Source organism: Oncorhynchus gorbuscha, linkage group LG13 (genome assembly GCF_021184085.1).
Source record: "Oncorhynchus gorbuscha isolate QuinsamMale2020 ecotype Even-year linkage group LG13, OgorEven_v1.0, whole genome shotgun sequence".
NCBI classification, from domain to species: domain Eukaryota; kingdom Metazoa; phylum Chordata; class Actinopteri; order Salmoniformes; family Salmonidae; genus Oncorhynchus; species Oncorhynchus gorbuscha.
This window is the reverse complement of record NC_060185.1, coordinates 37,705,920-37,722,936: the sequence shown is the minus strand read 5'-3', so window position 1 is coordinate 37,722,936 and position 17,017 is coordinate 37,705,920. Positions and strand designations below refer to the sequence as shown.

General features: G+C 41.8%; 1 protein-coding gene and 1 non-coding gene across 4 annotated transcripts; one reads left to right on the top strand and one right to left on the bottom strand.

Annotated features, from left to right (window-relative positions):
- Positions 1 to 3,999: 3,999 nt before the first annotated feature.
- Positions 4,000 to 8,372, bottom strand: LOC123993950 (integrin-linked kinase-associated serine/threonine phosphatase). 3 transcript variants are annotated; one of them, XM_046296427.1, is made up of 11 exons: positions 8,249 to 8,372; positions 7,774 to 7,882; positions 7,156 to 7,284; positions 6,864 to 6,981; positions 6,511 to 6,617; positions 5,969 to 6,062; positions 5,593 to 5,680; positions 5,217 to 5,350; positions 4,918 to 5,037; positions 4,599 to 4,680; positions 4,000 to 4,502 (listed from the first exon to the last, which is right to left on the bottom strand). In XM_046296427.1, the coding sequence occupies exons 2-11, from the start codon at positions 7,814 to 7,816 to the stop codon at positions 4,362 to 4,364; spliced, it is 1,056 nt and encodes a 351-aa protein (XP_046152383.1). In that variant the 5' UTR covers positions 7,817 to 7,882; positions 8,249 to 8,372; the 3' UTR covers positions 4,000 to 4,361. The 3 variants fall into 3 exon arrangements, with proteins under 3 accessions (XP_046152383.1, XP_046152384.1, XP_046152385.1); XM_046296428.1 differs by having other exon boundaries at positions 5,969 to 6,059; positions 7,774 to 8,342; XM_046296429.1 differs by having other exon boundaries at positions 7,162 to 7,284; positions 7,774 to 8,342.
- On the top strand, positions 8,108 to 8,179 carry trnag-ucc. The gene has a single exon. It is a non-coding gene; the product is annotated as a tRNA-Gly (tRNA).
- Positions 8,373 to 17,017: the final 8,645 nt, after the last annotated feature.

The window sequence follows — 17,017 nt, the reverse complement described above, 5'->3', positions numbered from 1 at the left end:
ACGCCAGGGTAGTGGGTTCAATCCCCGGGACCACCCATACGTAGAATGTATGCACACATGACTGTAAGTCGCTTTGGATAAAAGTGTCTGCTAAATGGCATATATTATTATTATATATAACAGGCTATAGGCCTATAATACGACTGGGGGTGGCAAGAAGTGACCTGACTGCTGACTTGTTTCCCCCCTGGATCTGAACATTGTTTCCCCCTGCTCAACACTTCATCTGGTCCTCAACCCTTCATCTGGGCCTCAAACCTTCATCTGGGACTCAAACCTTCATCTGGGACTCAAACCTTCATCTGGGCCTCAAACCATCTGGGACTCAAACCTTCATCTGGGACTCAAACCTTCATCTGGTCCTCAACTCTTCATCTGGGCCTCAAACCTTCATCTGGGACTCAAACCTTCATCTGGGCCTCAAACCTTCATCTGGGACTCAAACTTCATCTGGGACTCAACTCTTCATTTCGGCCTCAGTCGGAAGAGACGTGGATGGACAGGTGAGGAAGGTGCTCATGGAGAGTGGATCGGACACAGGATGTGACCTGTTGGTCTTGCACTTGCCTCTGTGGATGACCATGGAAGAATTGTCAATAGGCTAACTGAAATATTTTGTTTTGTTGTTTTAAGAGCAACTCTGAGATTCTTGCTATAATGAAAAGTGATATACAAATTAAATATATCATTATTAGAATGACCGGTCATTCGTTCCATACCAAATAAATATTATGAACTCAATGTGGAGAAAAAGTAGTAAGCCTACATATATACTGAACAAAAATATAGACGCAACATGCAACAATTTCTAAGATTTTACTGAGCTACAGTTCATATAAGGAAATCATTCAATTGAAACAAATTAATTATGCCCTAATCTATAGATTTCACATGAGTGGGAATACAGATATGCATCTGTTATTCACAGATACCTTAAAAAAACAGCGGACGGATGGATAAGAAAACCAGTCAGTATCAGCGAGACACATCTCCTTTGCATAGAGTTGGTCAGGCTGTTGATTGTGGCCTGTGGAATGTTGTCCCTCTCCTATTCAATGGTTGTGCAAATTTACTGGATATTGGCGGAAACTGGAATACGCTGTCGTACACGTCGATCCGGAGCATCTCAAACATGCTCAATGGGTGACATGTCTGGTGAGTATGCAGGCCATGGAAGAACTGTGACATTTTCAGCTTCCAGGAGTTGTTTACAGATCCTTGCGATACGGGGTCGTGCATTATGCTGAAACATGAGGTGATGGCAGCGGATGAGTGGCATGACAATGGGCCTCAGGATCTCTTCACGGCATCTCTGTGCATTCCAATTGCCATTGGTAAAATGCAATTTTATTAAGTTTTCCAAAGCTTATGCCTGCCCATACCATAACCCCACCGCCACCATAGGGCACTCTGTTCACAACGTTGACAGCAAAACGCTCACCCACACAACCCATACACGTGGTCTGCTGTTGTGAGACTTGTTGAACATACTGCCAATTTTTCTAAAACGACATTGGAGGCAGCTTATGGTAGAGAAATTAACATTAAATTCACTGGCAACAGCTCCAGTGGACATTCCTGCAGTCTGCATGCCAACTGCACGCTCCCTCAAAATCTGACATATCTATGGCATTGCGTTGTGACAAAACTGCACATTTTAGAGTGGCCTTTTATTGTCCCCAGCACAAGGCTGTGTAATGATCGTGCTGTTTAATCAGCTTCTTTTTGTGCCATACCTCTCAAGTGGATGGATTATCTTGGTAAATGAGAAATGCTCACTAAAAAGGAATGTAAACCAATTTGTGCACAGAATTTGAGAGAAATATTATTATTATTATTATAAATAAGCTTTTTGTGCGTATGGAAAATTTCTGGGATCCTTTATTTCAGCTCGTGAAACATGGGACCAACACTTTACATGTTGCGTTTATATTTTTTTTGTTGTGTAAATCTCCTGAGGCATACCTACCAAGAGAAGCTGTAGATGTGTAACTCTGTCTGATAGCATGTCTGTCTCGCCCATTACAGGCCGTCATCATGAGTAAGGTTGAGAAACGGTTTGATAGCACCATCTAATGGCCAAACCCATTCGTTAATGTGGGAGAGAAATAAAGGCTATTGTTAGAGATGGGGTTCCCAAGTGTATCCCAGGTGACCTACAAATTGATCTAATTTAATGTATTAACCCCAAAGGGGAACTTTGTCTGGGACGAATAGGGACATCATCTGGTGTGCATCATGTGATTTTAACCAGTTATGAGTAGGCATTGCCCGTCATTTTCTGCAGACAGAAATGCAATGAGTCAACACGATTCCTTCTCAGCTTTCTGATAGAATACAATAAAGCAAATCCTAAACCTAATGTTTATGATATGAACTTGTAGGAAACAGAAAGGGAAGGGACAGACATACAGCACCAGTAAGAGGTTTGGACACACGTACTCATTCTTTGGACACTGTGTTTACAAACCTCCAAACGAGCTTCAACGCCATACAACACTCCTTCCATTGCCTCCAACTGCTTTTAAATGCTAGTAAAACTAAGTGCATGTTCTTCAACTGATTGCTGCCTGCACCCTCCCGTCCGACTAGCATCACTACTCTGGACAGTTCTGACCTCGAATATGTGGAAAACTACAAATACCTAGGTGTCTGGTTAGACCGTAAACTCTCCTTCCAGACTCACATTAAGCATCTCCAATCCTAAATGAAATCTAGAATCGGTTTTCAACAAAGCATCCTTCACTCATGCTGCCAAACATACCCTCGTAAAACTAACTACCCTACCGATCCTTGACTTCGGCGATGTCATTTACAAAATAGCCTCCAACACGAATTGCAAAAACCCCTGAAGCTGGAGTCTTATATCTCCCTCTCTAACTTCAAGCATCAGCTGTCAGAGCAGTTTACCGATCACTGTACCTGTACACAGCCCATCTGTAAATAGCGCACCCAACCACCTCATCCCCATATTATTACTTACCCTCTTTCGCTTTTGCACCCCAGTATCTCTACTTGCATATCGTCTGCATATCACTAGTGTTAATGCTAAATTGTAATTATTTCACCTCTAATGGCCTATTTATTGGCCATCTCCCTACTCTTCTACATTTGCACACAGATTTTTCTATTGTGTTATTGACTGTACGTTTGTTTATGTGTAACTCTCTGTTGTTGTTGTCACACTGCCTTGCTTTATCTTGGCCAGGTCGCAGTTGTAAATGAGAACTTGTTCTCAACTGGCTTACCTGGTTAAATAAAGGTGAAATAAATTACATAAAAATTCAATAGTTTTTCTTTACTTTTTATATTTTCAAAATTTTCTGTAGAATAGTGAATACATCAAAACTATACAATAACACATATAGTCATGTAGTAACCAAAGGTGTTAAGCAAATCCAAATCTATTTTATATTTGAGATTCTTCAAATTAGCCACCCTTTGCCTTTATGACACCTTTGAACACTCTTGGCATTCTCAACCAGCTTCATGAGGTTGTCACCTGGAATGCATTTCAATTAACAGGTATGCCTGTCATTGTAAATAAGAATTTGTTCTTAACTGACTTGCCTAGTTAAATAAAGGTTAAGTTGAAAAAAGGCAGGTACTTTGAAGAATCTCAGACATATTTAACACTTTGTTGGTTACTACATGATTCCATATGTGTTATTTCATAGTGTTGATGTCTTCCCTATTATTCTACAATGTAGAACATAGCAAAAATAAAGATAAACCCTTGAATGAGTATGTGTGTCCAAACTTGACTGGTACTGTACATCGGTATTATCCAGGGGGGAGTCGGCTTGGAGGAAGACATAAGTCCGTTAAATCTAGACCAGCTTCAGATTGGATCATACAGGGTTGTATTAAAAAAAAAAAAAATTGGGGGGGATAATCTCTGAAATTATGTTCTGAAATAGTTTCTTAAAAGTACACCAAATAAAATGTAACATTGAGGGCAATAAAACAACATGTGCACAAATGAGATAAGACAAGGTATTGATCAGAAACCATAAAGACCATTTAAATGATCAGTAGTCATCAGGATAAGAAGTACAGGGCAGTACAGGGCAGTAGGCCTAATTTACACCCTACGCAAGTACACAACACAAGCCATTAGAAATGTGCGTTCTTGCATTGTGTGCATGCGTAGGGTATACAGTTCACATTGAGTTAGAGATTAGAACACCTCCTTTATAATGAACGGTTGACCAACATGTTTCTGATGTTCGTCTGTTGGTGGCAGCGGTGGGATCTGTTCATGTGTTTTTAGGTCTGGAGCCACAGTGGACATAGCACTCAGAGGCACTGAGGCACGCAATGAGACACATCAATGATGGGCCAGATCAGGTGTCTGTTGTTCAGAAGCTAACAGACACCAGTATGACGGTAACATTGTCGGCACATCCTCTTCTCACTGCCTCGTTGGCCAGTCTCTGACATGCTGCTTCATAGTGGCCTTCTTCCTCAGTCTGTCCCTCCTTCCTCTCAACACTCCCATTCTGAAAATAACCGCAAAACAGTCTCACACACCGCAGCAAACACACATCATGAGACCTCTTTTATCCATAAACACACATTGTGAGCATGATGTATACCTGCAAGACGTTGAGAACATATTTAACAGCATCCTCTGCAGAAAACACTTTAAACAGACCATCACAGCCCAGGATAATGAACCTGAGAGAGAGAAAAAGAAAGAGAGTTCATCCATCAGTCCGCCAACAAATTCAATTAGCTTTTCCAAGCCCACATCATGTCAGTTCAGTGACTACTTCAAGGAAGGGAGTAAAAGAAAATGCATTTACAAGGTATTGGAACGGGGCTCGGCTGGGAGTACCTGGCATAGTGTTACCTGTCATTGGTTAAAACCGTACATGTCTTACTGATCATTGGTTGAAAGAGTCAGTGTCTTACCTGTCATTGGGTGTAAGCTGACAGCGTCTGAGGTCAGGTGTGGATATGACTCCAATGCGTTTGTACTGTCCATCTCCTATAGACCTGGACACTTCCAGCACCCCAAGGACTCTCCCATCCCTGCAGCAACATACACAGCAGCAACCATGGATAAAGAGTTGATTAAATAGTTATTCCTCCTCACAGAGCAGGTCAAGGACATCACTAGTACTTATCAAAGATTATTTTTGTTGTTGATGGTTTTTTCCAGGCACAGATTTACAGAGAAAATATATGAAAGCCCAGTGAAAGCCCAGTACCTCACGGTGCCCCCCGCTCGCTGGATCCTCATGCGCTCCTCGTAGATGGTGGGGTTGTGTTCCTTACTGAGCGCCAGAGTGACACACTTCCTTTCTCCGCCCTGCATTTCCTGTTCCATCCGACAGAGAACCGCCTACAGAAAGACAGAGACACAATGTTACAGGTGAGGAAATGTACTACAACGCAACAGAATAAAAAAAGACGCTTCCTATGGCAATATCATCATTGATGATGGCTAAATAAACAGGTTAAAACTAAGGTTATGTATAAAATTGCACCCTATTCCCTAGTGCATTACTTTAGCCAAGGGTCAATAGGGCACTGGTCAAAAGTGGTGCACTATATACGGAATGTGTGTGCAGAGGAGCACCTTACCCTGCTGTCTCCCAGGTTGGCTACATACACCATGTCATCCACCACTAACATACAGGTGGCTGTAGAGCCATCCTTCCAGGCAGGCTTCCTGTGGGACCAGACCAAACACACTGTACACATCACTTCATACTTTCATTCATGTAGGACAGATTAGCTCATCAATTTATAAGGCTTCTAAAATACTCCCAAATGGCACCCTATCCCCTACATAGTGTACTACTTTTGATCAGGGCCGATTTGGGAAACAAAGCTATATAAGGAATTGTTGGGAGTTGTCCGTCTTCCCTTATCGTAGTTACCAAGAGAGTGCGTCATATCTACCAGAACCTAGTCACTGCTGTTGCCTAAGGTCAGGTTTACAAGACTAAGCACTTACTGGCTGGAGGCTTTTTTCAGGAAGTCTTCGTCTGTTTGTCGGAAGGTGTCTAGTAGGCACTTCTTCACGAGTTTGTCCAGGTTCTCAGTTTCTACTGTGGGAGGAGACACACAATATGCATTAGATATTGATGAATCTTCTAGAATATTGTGAAGAGATAATACCACTAGACATGAAAGCCATGTTTATTGAGGATGAATAGGCATGTGATCTGAGTCATTTTTTAAAATTATTTAACCAGGCAAGTCTGTTAAGAACACACTCTTATTTACCATGACAGCCTATCCCGGCCAAACCCAGATAATGCAGAGCCAATTGCGCACCGCCCTATGGGACTCCTAAACACGGCTGGTTGTGATACAGCCTGGAATCGAACCAGGGTCTGTAGTGACGCCTCTACCACTGAGATGCAGTGCTGCGCCACTCAGGAGCCAAATCTCAAGAATTAACTGATGTATATTGAATATGTGAAGAGATAACACAACAAATAAATCCAGCCCAGTATTTTACAGTGAAGAGGAGATCTGAGTCTTTCCATTCACCTTTAGGGAACTTCAGGGCCAGAGTGTGGTGAAGATGTTCTGCAGCGAAGCGAGAGGCTCTAGCTCCTCCATGGCCGTCGAACACAGCGAAGTAGGCCAGACGAGACCTTCAACACAGACAGTAGTGTACGTCACTTCACTGGAGCACACCATCACACCTTCCAGGTCCTAACAGACTGACACTCCCCTATGTTAGAGAGAAGGGGGCTTAGGATGTCTCCCAAAAGACATTCTTACCTATATAGTGTACTACTTTTGGAGGGTCTGTTCAAAAGTAGGAAACTACATATGACTGGCAATAGGGTGCACTTTGGGACTCATCCTGACACTGCCATGCATCAGAGGGGACTTACACTGTAGTTGGAAGGGTGGACAGGCAGGTTTTCATGTCAGATAGGAGAATGTGAGCGTCCTGCATCTCCTCTCTCTCTCCCCTCCGAGCGGCTACATACCCCTTCAGTATAGGCACACCTGGGGACACAGAGAGTGATCACTTTCACTCAGAGATTGATCATCTGGGGACACATAGTGATCTCTCATAGCTAGTAGTAACTGTACAGCCAGACACAGACAGACACAGACAGACAAGACAGACAAACATAAAATAAGTGACATACTGCACATTCATGTGGAAATGTCGAAAACCTTTACAAACTTTCTTTTCTTCTAGTTTTTGTTCTTCCACCACCTCATCATCATCAGGTGCGTCTCTTTTCCTCTTGGACCCCCTGTCCTCCAGGGGTGATGGACATGTCTTCTGTACCGAGGCTTCACCTGATGCAGGACGAACCGGGACAGACAATGAAGGGAAAAGATAGCTATTCAGTCATCCACTGCTAACTGTCAACTACCCAGCTTAGCAGTTCCAGCTTAGCAGTTCTAGTTTAGCAGTTCCAGCTTAGCAGTTCCAGTTTAGCTAACAAGTAACGTTTGATAGCTAGTCGGGAAACCTACTGCACTGGGCCTATCAAATTAATGACTAGCTATTCTTATAAAAAATAAACTGTTAGATGATATTTGTTCAAGTAACGTTAGCTCGATAGCTAGATTTGGTTGCTCTCTGTGTGCTACATAGCAGTTGACTTGCTAACTCAAACAAGGCTCGCTAACGTCACATAATTGGCTAATGTAATGTTAGCAAACACGTTATAGCAGAGGCTGGGTTAGCATTAGCAAGCTAACGTTATTTGATTACAACACCTTGAAACATGTTAAATGTGTAATTCGTGAAACATGTTTAAAGTGACATATCAAGTTATCTACCTGCGGTTTGGGTTGGTTCTGGAAGATCGTCAAATAAATCCATATTGAAGAAGGTGCTTTCGCTGGTTTGCTGCTTCTGGCTTCATTCAGGGGCGCTCGCAAATAGTAGCTGATGAAAATGTAGCAAATGTGGCAAATGAACATTAGCACAGCTGTATTATTTCATCGTGACGTATTCTCAAAAAGTTTGCCTATTTTCTATGAACATTTAGCTAATTAGCTAGTCCGATATGTATATGGTCTAATAAAAAATATATAAATGAAACTTTTCGAGTTACGGAAAACACCAGCTATTACTTCAAATATGAATATGTTTCATACATGCTCTATGTCAGCGTTGGTGGTATAGTGGTGAGCATAGCTGCCTTCCAAGCAGTTGACCCGGGTTCGATTCCCGGCCAACGCAAGTTGTTTTTTAATACTGTCTGATCTCGCATGCTATGTGAAAACATTTGGCTATAAGCTATATACAAACCATTTTCTACATATTTTTTCCCCAAACAATGACCGACACGAAAGTGCCAACAATGCAACATTGAATGAAGATGTTCAAAAAGGGTTGTGATATAGCCTTCAACCACCTGGCGACGCCCGACGATTTTGGTCTCTAGTCGAACTCGGAAGCTATGTCAAGCTTTGCTTTAATAGCATCACCGCAGCAAGGTTAAGACATCCGGTTTTCGTATTATGCCTTCAAAATAAATAAAAACCTACATCCATCTCAATAGATCAGAACAGGGTGGATCAACAATGATTCATATTACTTGCATCCTAAAAAAAGACTAGTTGTGTTTTGCTGCAAAACACACATTATTTGTCTACCCATACGATGTAGATCATTGTTAAGTTATATGATGTATAAGCTTCAGTAACAAAATAACACCATGGTTGTAACAAGACTTTAAACAGGTACTTTTTGTGTACAATATGTTTATCTGGAGTCCACACTCGTAAGTTAACTTATGTAAATTAGACAGTCACAGAGGATTTTCTGCTGAATAACTGGTCAGAGCATAGAACTTTCCATTCAGCTTCAGGCAACTTTAATGTAAGGCATGATCACACCTGTAGTGACTACTTCTATCTGTCACACCCATTGTTGCTTATCCATAGTTCACTCGATATATCAACGTAATTAAACACAACACAATGTTGGGTTTAAACAGAATGCTTCCCACCACTTGATCACATAACTAGACGTGATCTGTACGTGATCCCAAAGCTGCCACCAACGTAGCGGAAGAAAGTGAAAGCTGTAACAGGGACTCTAACCAGGGCGTATACTTGGCAAAGTGAGCTCTAACTGATGTTGCCATGAAAGCCTAGTAGACCTCTGGGCAGAGGCAGTAGGCCTAAAATCCTGGCATATGCCTTGTTACAATAGCCTAAGTATATAACATGATTAACACAACCATAATAATCATCACGAGACGACTTTGGAAGTATAAGCCAACAATTTTTTTTCAGGTCTTCTGTTTCCTCACATTTATTGATGAATTAATTTCCCATCATGAAAATGCATCCCCATTCCCCAATCAAATATGTTTATCAATACCACAAAAAAAGTGAAAATAATAATAATAATATATGCCATTTAGCAGACGCTTTTATCCAAAGCGACTTACAGTCATGTGTGCATACATTCTATGTATGGGTGGTCCCGGGGATCGAACCCACTATCCTGGCGTTACAAACGCCATGCTCTACCAACTGAGCTACAGAACAAGCATAGAAAACAGCAATGGCATTAATACTTCTTTTTTTAACGTAAGGCTACTGTTATATTATTATAATAGTATAATAGTATAATTACAATAGTTGGTGACAACCTGGTTGATTAACAATATTGGTTTGTTAAAATGTTTGTTTTGTTATATAAATAATTGTGGGACACAAAAAAGGCAGTGTAGAACACCATTGCCCAAAATGTATTGCTCCAATAACTTTCAAAAGATTGTTCTGAAGTTTGCTCCCCAAAAAACGTATTTTCCTATGAATGAAGTCCACAAATCTTTTTATGTTTTCCTATGGATTTAGTTTGTTTTTTCACACAAATTATGCCACACAAAAACACATGAAATGTGCTGAAATACTTTTTTTTCTACATATTTGCAGGAATTGAGTGTGAGATTATGTTGAACATATATATAGCATTCTGTTGGTGGCAAGAATGTTGTATAATAATTTAAATAGAAAAACTGGAAGTGTTGAATCAAGTGTTGTTTTTCGTATCAGTTCATACAGTGCCTTAAGAAAGTATTCAGGCCCCTTGACTTTTTCTACATTTTTGTTAGGTTACAGCCTTATTCTAAAAATTATTAAATTGTTTTTTCCCCCTCATCAATCTACACAAAATACCCCATAATGATAAAGCAAAAACAGGTTTTTAGAAAGGTTTGGCACACCTGTATTTGGGGAGTTTCTCCCATTCTTCTCTGCCATTCCTCTCAAGCTCTGTCAGGTTGGATGGGGAGCATCACTGCACAGCTATTTTCATTTCTCTCCAGAGATGTTCGATCGGGTTCAAGTTCAGGCTCTGGCTGGGCCACTCAAGGGCATTGAGAGACTTGTCCCAAAGCCATTCCTGCATTGTCTTGGCTGCGTGCTTAGGGTCCTGTTGGAAGGGAAACCTTCACCCCAGTCTGAGGTCCTGAGTACTCTGGAGCAGGTTTTCATTAAAGAGCTCTCTGTACTTTGCTTTGTTCATCTTTGCCTCAATCCTGACTAGTCTCCCAGTCCCTGCAGCTGAAAAACTTCTCCACAGCATGATGCTGCCACCACAATGCTTCACCATAAGGATGGTGCCATGTTTCTTCCAGACATGACTCTTGGCTTTCAGGCCAAAGAGCTCATTCTTGGCTACATCAGACCAGAAAATCTTGTTTACATTTACATTTAAGTCATTTAGCAGACGCTCTTATCCAGAGCGACTTACAAATTGGTGCATTCACCTTATGACATCCAGTGGAACGGTCACTTTACAATAGAGAGTCTTTAGGTGCCACGCTGTGACGAGATAGCCTAGGCCTACGCTACTGCTGAAATGTGCTGAATTAATTAAGGAACATGATATCGCTCTGAATTTATGAATGGCCTGTTTTGCAATTCACAACAATGTCATAAGCGATCAAAGTTAGGACTACTCTATTATTACTTAATATCATTGTCACTTTCCGTGAAATCTTGACATGATGGTGCAGCCTCAATGTGGCCTAGCGACAATCTTATTTTGGGAGAACCCTGACATATTTCCAGGGACTCTCTGGATAAATAGGAATTATTCCTGGTATGGAAACTTGGTACATTTTTGGGTACATTTTCCAAATTGTACCATATAGTGTCCAGGCACCCCATTTTAAGCTGTTTGGCCACAACACTCCGTACTATTCAGAGCCCCATGAAATGACACCGTATTTTTTCCCCTCACCTTTATTTAACCAGGTAGGCCAGTTGAGAACATCTTTATTTAACCAGGTAGGCCAGTTGAGAACATCTTTATTTAACCAGGTAGGCCAGTTGAGAACACCTTTATTTAACCAGGTAGGCCAGTTGAGAACACCTTTATTTAACCAGGTAGGCAAGTTGAGAACAAGTTCTCATTTACAATTGCGACCTGGCCAAGATAAAGCAAAGCAGTTTGACAGATACAACGACACAGAGTTACACATGGAGTAAAACAAACATACAGTCAATAATACAGTATAAACAAGTTTATATACAATGTGAGCAAATGAGGTGAGAAGGGAGGTAAAGGCAAAAAAGGCCATGGTGGCAAGTAAATACAATATAGCAAGTAAAACACTGGAATGGTAGTTTTGCAATGGAAGAATGTGCAAAGTAGAAATAAAAAATAATGGCATGCAAAGGAGCAAAATAAATAAATAAATTAAATACAGTTGGGAAAGAGGTAGTTGTTTGGGATAAATTATAGGTGGGCTATGTGAGGGAATGGGGTGGGATATTTACAGATGTGCTGTGTACAGGTGCAATGTACGGTAAGCTACACTGACAGCTGATGCTTAAAGTTAGTGAGGGAGATATAAGACTCCAGCTTCAGTGATCTTTGCAATTCGTTCCACTCATTGGCAGCAGAGAACTGGAAGGAAAGGTGGCCAAACGAGGAGTTGGCTTTGGGGGTGACCAGTGAAATATACCTGCTGGAGTGCGTGCTACGGGTGGGTGCTGCTATGGTGACCAGTGAGCTGAGATAAGGCGGGGCTTTACCTAGCAAAAAATTATAGATGACCTGGAGCCAGTAGGTTTGGCGACAAATATGAAGCGAGGGCCAGCCAACGAGAGCATACAGGTTGCAGTGGTGGGTAGTATATGGGGCTTTGGTGACAAATGGATGACACTGTGATAAGACTACATCCAATTTGTTGAGTAGAGTGTTGGAGGCTGTTTTGTAAATGACATCGCCGAAGTCAAGGATCGGTAGGATAGTCAGTTTTACGAGGGTATGTTTGGAAGCATGAGTGAAGGATGCTTTGCTGCGAAATAGCAAGCCGATACTAGATTTCATTTTGGATTGGAGATGCTTATTGTGAGTCTGGAAGGAGAGTTTACAGTCTAACCAGACACCTAGGTATTGGTAGTTGTCCACATATTCTAAGTCAGAACTGTCCAGAGCAGTAATGCTAGTTGGGCGGGCGGCTGCAGGCAGCGATCGGTTTAAAAGTATGCCTTTAGTTTTACTAGCATTTAAGAGCAGTTGGAGGCCACGGAAGAAGTGTTGTATGGCATTGAAGCTCGTCTGGAGGTTTGTTACAAAGTGTCCAAAGAAGGGCCAGAAGTATACAGAATGGTGTTGTCTACATAGAGGTGTACCAGAGAATCACCAGCAACAAGAGCAAGATCATTGATGTATACAGAGAAAAGAGTCGGCCCGAGAATTGAACCCTGCGGCACACCCATAGAGACTGCCAGAGGTCCGGACAACAGTCCCTCCGATTTGACACACAGGACTCTATCTGAGATGTAGTTGGTGAACCAGGCGAGGCAGTCATTTGAATAACCAAGGCTGTTGAGTCTGCCGATAAGAATGCGATGATTGACAGAGTCGAAAGCCTTGGCCAGGTCGATGAATACGGCTGCACAGTATTGTCTTTTATTGATGGCGGTTATGATATTGTTTAGGACCTTGAACGTGGCTGAGGTGCACCCATGACCAGCTCGGAAACCAGATTGCATAGCGGAGAATGTACGATGGGATTCGAAATGGCCGGTGATCTGTTTGTTAACTTGGCTTTCGAATACTTTAGAAAGACAGGGTAGGATAGATATAGGTTTTTAACAGTTTAGGTCTAGAGTGTCTCCCCTTTGAAGAGGGGAATGACCGCAGCAGGTTTCCAATCATTAGGGATCTGAAACAATATGAAAGGAGAGGTTGAACAGGCTAGTAATAGGGCTTGCAACAATTGTGGCGGATAATTTTAGAAAGAGAGGGTCTAGAATGTTCAATTGAACATAAACGTTGCTATACTGAACAACCAGTTGGAGGGATTTGGTTGTGGGCAGATCACTTTTGTCAAGTCAATGGTCACCGCCTTTCAAAGTGTGTTGCATTCTGGGGATAACATTTTTCCAGCTTGCCTACATGTCAACTGCTTGAACTTTACAAAAATCATGTGATCAAAGTTCATGAAGTTTTGACTGAGGTCAACTGCAAGTTTCTGTAGTTGCTTTTCACCAACATCATCCTGCTGCATTGTGGGAGGCTATTGTCAACAATCAGGATGTTTTAGTTTGATCCACACGAACATGACCAAAACATGAACCAATTTGTTGTGATTCATGTGTACAGTGGATATACAGTATACTGATAAATGTGATATTTGAGACTCTCAGTAATTGATTGTACACTGTAGCCTACATACACACATATTATTCTATTATGATTTCAGTTTGTGAGTGTGTGATATGGGGGTTAGATATGCCTACATATTTATCTCTTGGGAACATTGCCATGTTGATATGAGCCTTGCTGTTGGAAATCCACATTAGTGTCCGACTGTCACAGATGCACTTCCCTCGACTTCACTCCTCCACCTTTGTCCACTGTCGGTTGCTTTGGCCTTACCACTCAAATGTGCCCATAGGTTGCGAGTTGGGGAATGCCATTAGCTTTCCAATGACCTTTAAAATACAGAATTAATTTCTTCAAGCCACACCTCGTCACACCCACCAAAAGGGAGCAAATGTACCTCAAAGTCTGTTCAAGAACGTACAACTACAGTTCATCCATGTAGTTTATGGGCCTAGCTACATTTCTTATTCCCCCCTCTATATATCACTTCCGGTTGAACATGCAACAAGGGAGAGTTTGTTGTTTTGAAAAGTTTGTGACAAAGTTTGCTGTTTTGGAAAGTTTGTTTTTGAGTTTGGATCCGGCGATGCGGTTGGCATCAGTTGATGGAACCGCTACTATCTGTCCAGTGATCCTGCCGACCAAGGCTGGGTATGAGGAGTTGTTTGGTGTAGCTGCTAGCTAGCTAGATGCCTATCAAGTCTGGTGAAATATTCTATTCAAGTGAGAGAGACGTTGTCATTTCCTCAAACAATCATCTTTATTCAATATCGAGTAATTATTGCAATAATGAAACCATCGACCCAACAGTCTTGACATTTGGGCCGAGAGCCTTACTGATAATGATAAAACAGAGACCTTATATAGGACTTAAAAATGCTAAGTCAGACTGGTTTCAACTCCCATAAGCCACCTTGGTTGTCTTCACAGGATGGTGATTCACTCCCAACCCGGTTTAGTTTCCCAGATGCCAGGTAGGTGAGACAATGAGGCATTGTTTTAAACTCTTCCAGGCTATCTCTATCTCGGGTCACACACCACATCTTGTCTACAGAATGCCAGCTTTTAGGTTTTTATCACCAAGTCGTTGACAGCTCAAGCTATCTCTAGCAGACTAACTGCAGGAAGCTAGAGTGGAAACCATCTCTTTACAGCAATACCGAATGAAACAGAACAGAAATGTTCTATTTGTTAAGTATTAATTGCTAACTATTAATACCAAACTAAGCAGGTAAATAGGTAACTTTCCTATCACACAAGCTAGCTGAGTTTTCTTGAGGGCTTGAAAGCAGCCCACGACACAGTTAGCCATTGTGGCTAGGACCGCGGATTGTCCCAGGCTTGTGGCTGTCCAGATCTCCGCTGTTTGTTGTTGTTTCCAGGATTCCGTGTCACATGTCATGTCTTGAACTGCGAGAAGTAACAGTGTAACCTACGTTGTTACCATGACAAAGACCACAGGACTGGAAAACCCACCACAAGCCCAGATGACAGGCCCAGGCAGATAGTGGTCAAGTTCCTGAGGTTCAAGGACTAGGTAGCTGTTCTGGAAAGAGCCAAGAACTTGAGAGGAATGTACGTCTTCCTCAACAAGGACTATCCTGAAGCTGTGCGCCAGAAGAGGAAATAACTTATCCCAGCCATGAAAGCTGCCCGAGTGTGTGGGGACATTGCTTACATCTGTTATGACAGGCTCATTGTCCACCCTCCTTCCCAAAAGCCTGGAAGTGATGAGAGAGCCAAGCCTATGGGTTCGTAGCTTCAACACCGCAGCACACACACCAACTGATTAATGGACTCCAGAATGTATATGTTTTATCTTACTTTGTTTGCTCTTTTCCATATGATGTCTATCTTTGATAAGCTACCCAGGAAAGAGCTGAAAATAGCCCATATTAATATACAGTTGAAGTCAGAAGTTTATATACACCTTAGCCAAATACATTTAAACTCAGTTTCACAATTCCTGACATTTAATCCTGGTAAAAATTCCCTGTCTTAGGTCAGTTAGGAACACCACTTGATTTTAAGAATGTGAAATGTCAGAATAATAGTAGAGAGAATGATCTATGTCTTCAGCTTTTATTTCTTTCATCACATTCCCAGTGGGTCAGAAGTTTACATACACTCAATTAGTATTTGATAGCATTGCTTTTAAATTGTTTAATTGTTTAACTTCCACAAGCTTCCCACAATAGGTTGGGTGAATTTTGGCCCATTCCTCCTGACAGAGCTGGTGTAACCGAGTCAGGTTTGCAGGCCTCCTTGCTCACACACGCTTTTTCAGTTCTGCCCACACATTTTCTATAGGATTGAGATCAGGTCTTTGTGATGGCCACTCCAATACCTTGACTTTATTGTCCTTAAGCCATTTTGCCACTTTGGAAGTATGCTTGAGGTCATTGTCCATTTGGAAGACCCATTTCCAACCAAGCCTAAACTTCCTGACTGATGTCATGAGATGTTGCTTCAATATATTCACATAATTTTCCATCCTCATGATGCCATCTGTTTTGTGAAGTGCACCAGTTCCTCCTGCAGCAAAGCACCCTCACAACATGACGCAGTCACCCCCGTGCTCCACGGTTGGGATGGTGTTCTTTCGGCTTGCAAGCCTCCCCCTTTTCCCTCCAAACATAACAATGGTCATTATGGCCAAACAGTTCTATTTTTGTTTCATCAGACCAGAGGACATTTCTCCAAAAAGTACAATCTTTGTCCCCATGTGCAGTTGCAAACCGTAGTCTGGCTTTTTTATGGCGGTTTTGGAGCAGTGGCTTCTTCCTTGCTGAGTGGTCTTTCAGGTTATGTTGATATAGCTCTCCTTTTACTGTGGATATAGATACTTTTGTACCGGTTTCCTCCAGCATCTTCACAAGGTCGTTTGCTGTTGTTCTGGGATTGATTTGCACTTTTTGCACCAAAGTACGTTCATCTCTAGAAGGAACGCGTCTCCTTCCTGAGCGGTATGATGGCTGCGTGGTCCCATGGTGTTTATACTTGCATACTATCGTTTGTACAGATGAACGTGGTTCCTTCAGGCATTTGAAAATTGCTCCCAAGGAGGAACCAGACTTGTGGTCTTTATTTTTGAGGTCTTGGCTGATTTATTTTGATTTTCCCATGATGTCAAGCAAAAAGGCACTGAGTTTAAAGGTAGGCCTTGAAATATATCCACAGGTGCACTCAGATGTCAATGAGCCTATCAGAAGCTTCTTAAGCCATGACATAATTTCCTGGAATTTTCCAAGCTGATTAAAGGCAGAGTCAACTTAGTGTATGTAAACTTCTGACCCACTGCAATTGTGATACAGTGAATTATAAGTGAAATAATGTCTGTAAACAATTGTTTGAAAAATTACTTGTCATGCACAAAGTAGATCAAGTAGATCTCCTAAACGACTTGCCAAAACTATTTGTTCACAAGAAATTTGTGGA

What these genes read in the sequence shown, in the direction of transcription:
- LOC123993950 (XM_046296427.1), bottom strand. Translation starts at nt 7,816, where the DNA reads ATGGATTTATTTGACGATCTTCCAGAACCAACCCAAACCGCAG. An exon ending in AGAAAAGAAAGTTTGTAAAG is followed by an intron (nt 6,982 to 7,155) that starts GTTTTCGACATT and finishes CTGTGTCCCCAG; the next exon opens with GTGTGCCTATACTGAAGGGG. An exon ending in ATGTTCTCAACGTCTTGCAG is followed by an intron (nt 4,503 to 4,598) that starts GTATACATCATG and finishes GGTTATTTTCAG; the next exon opens with AATGGGAGTGTTGAGAGGAA.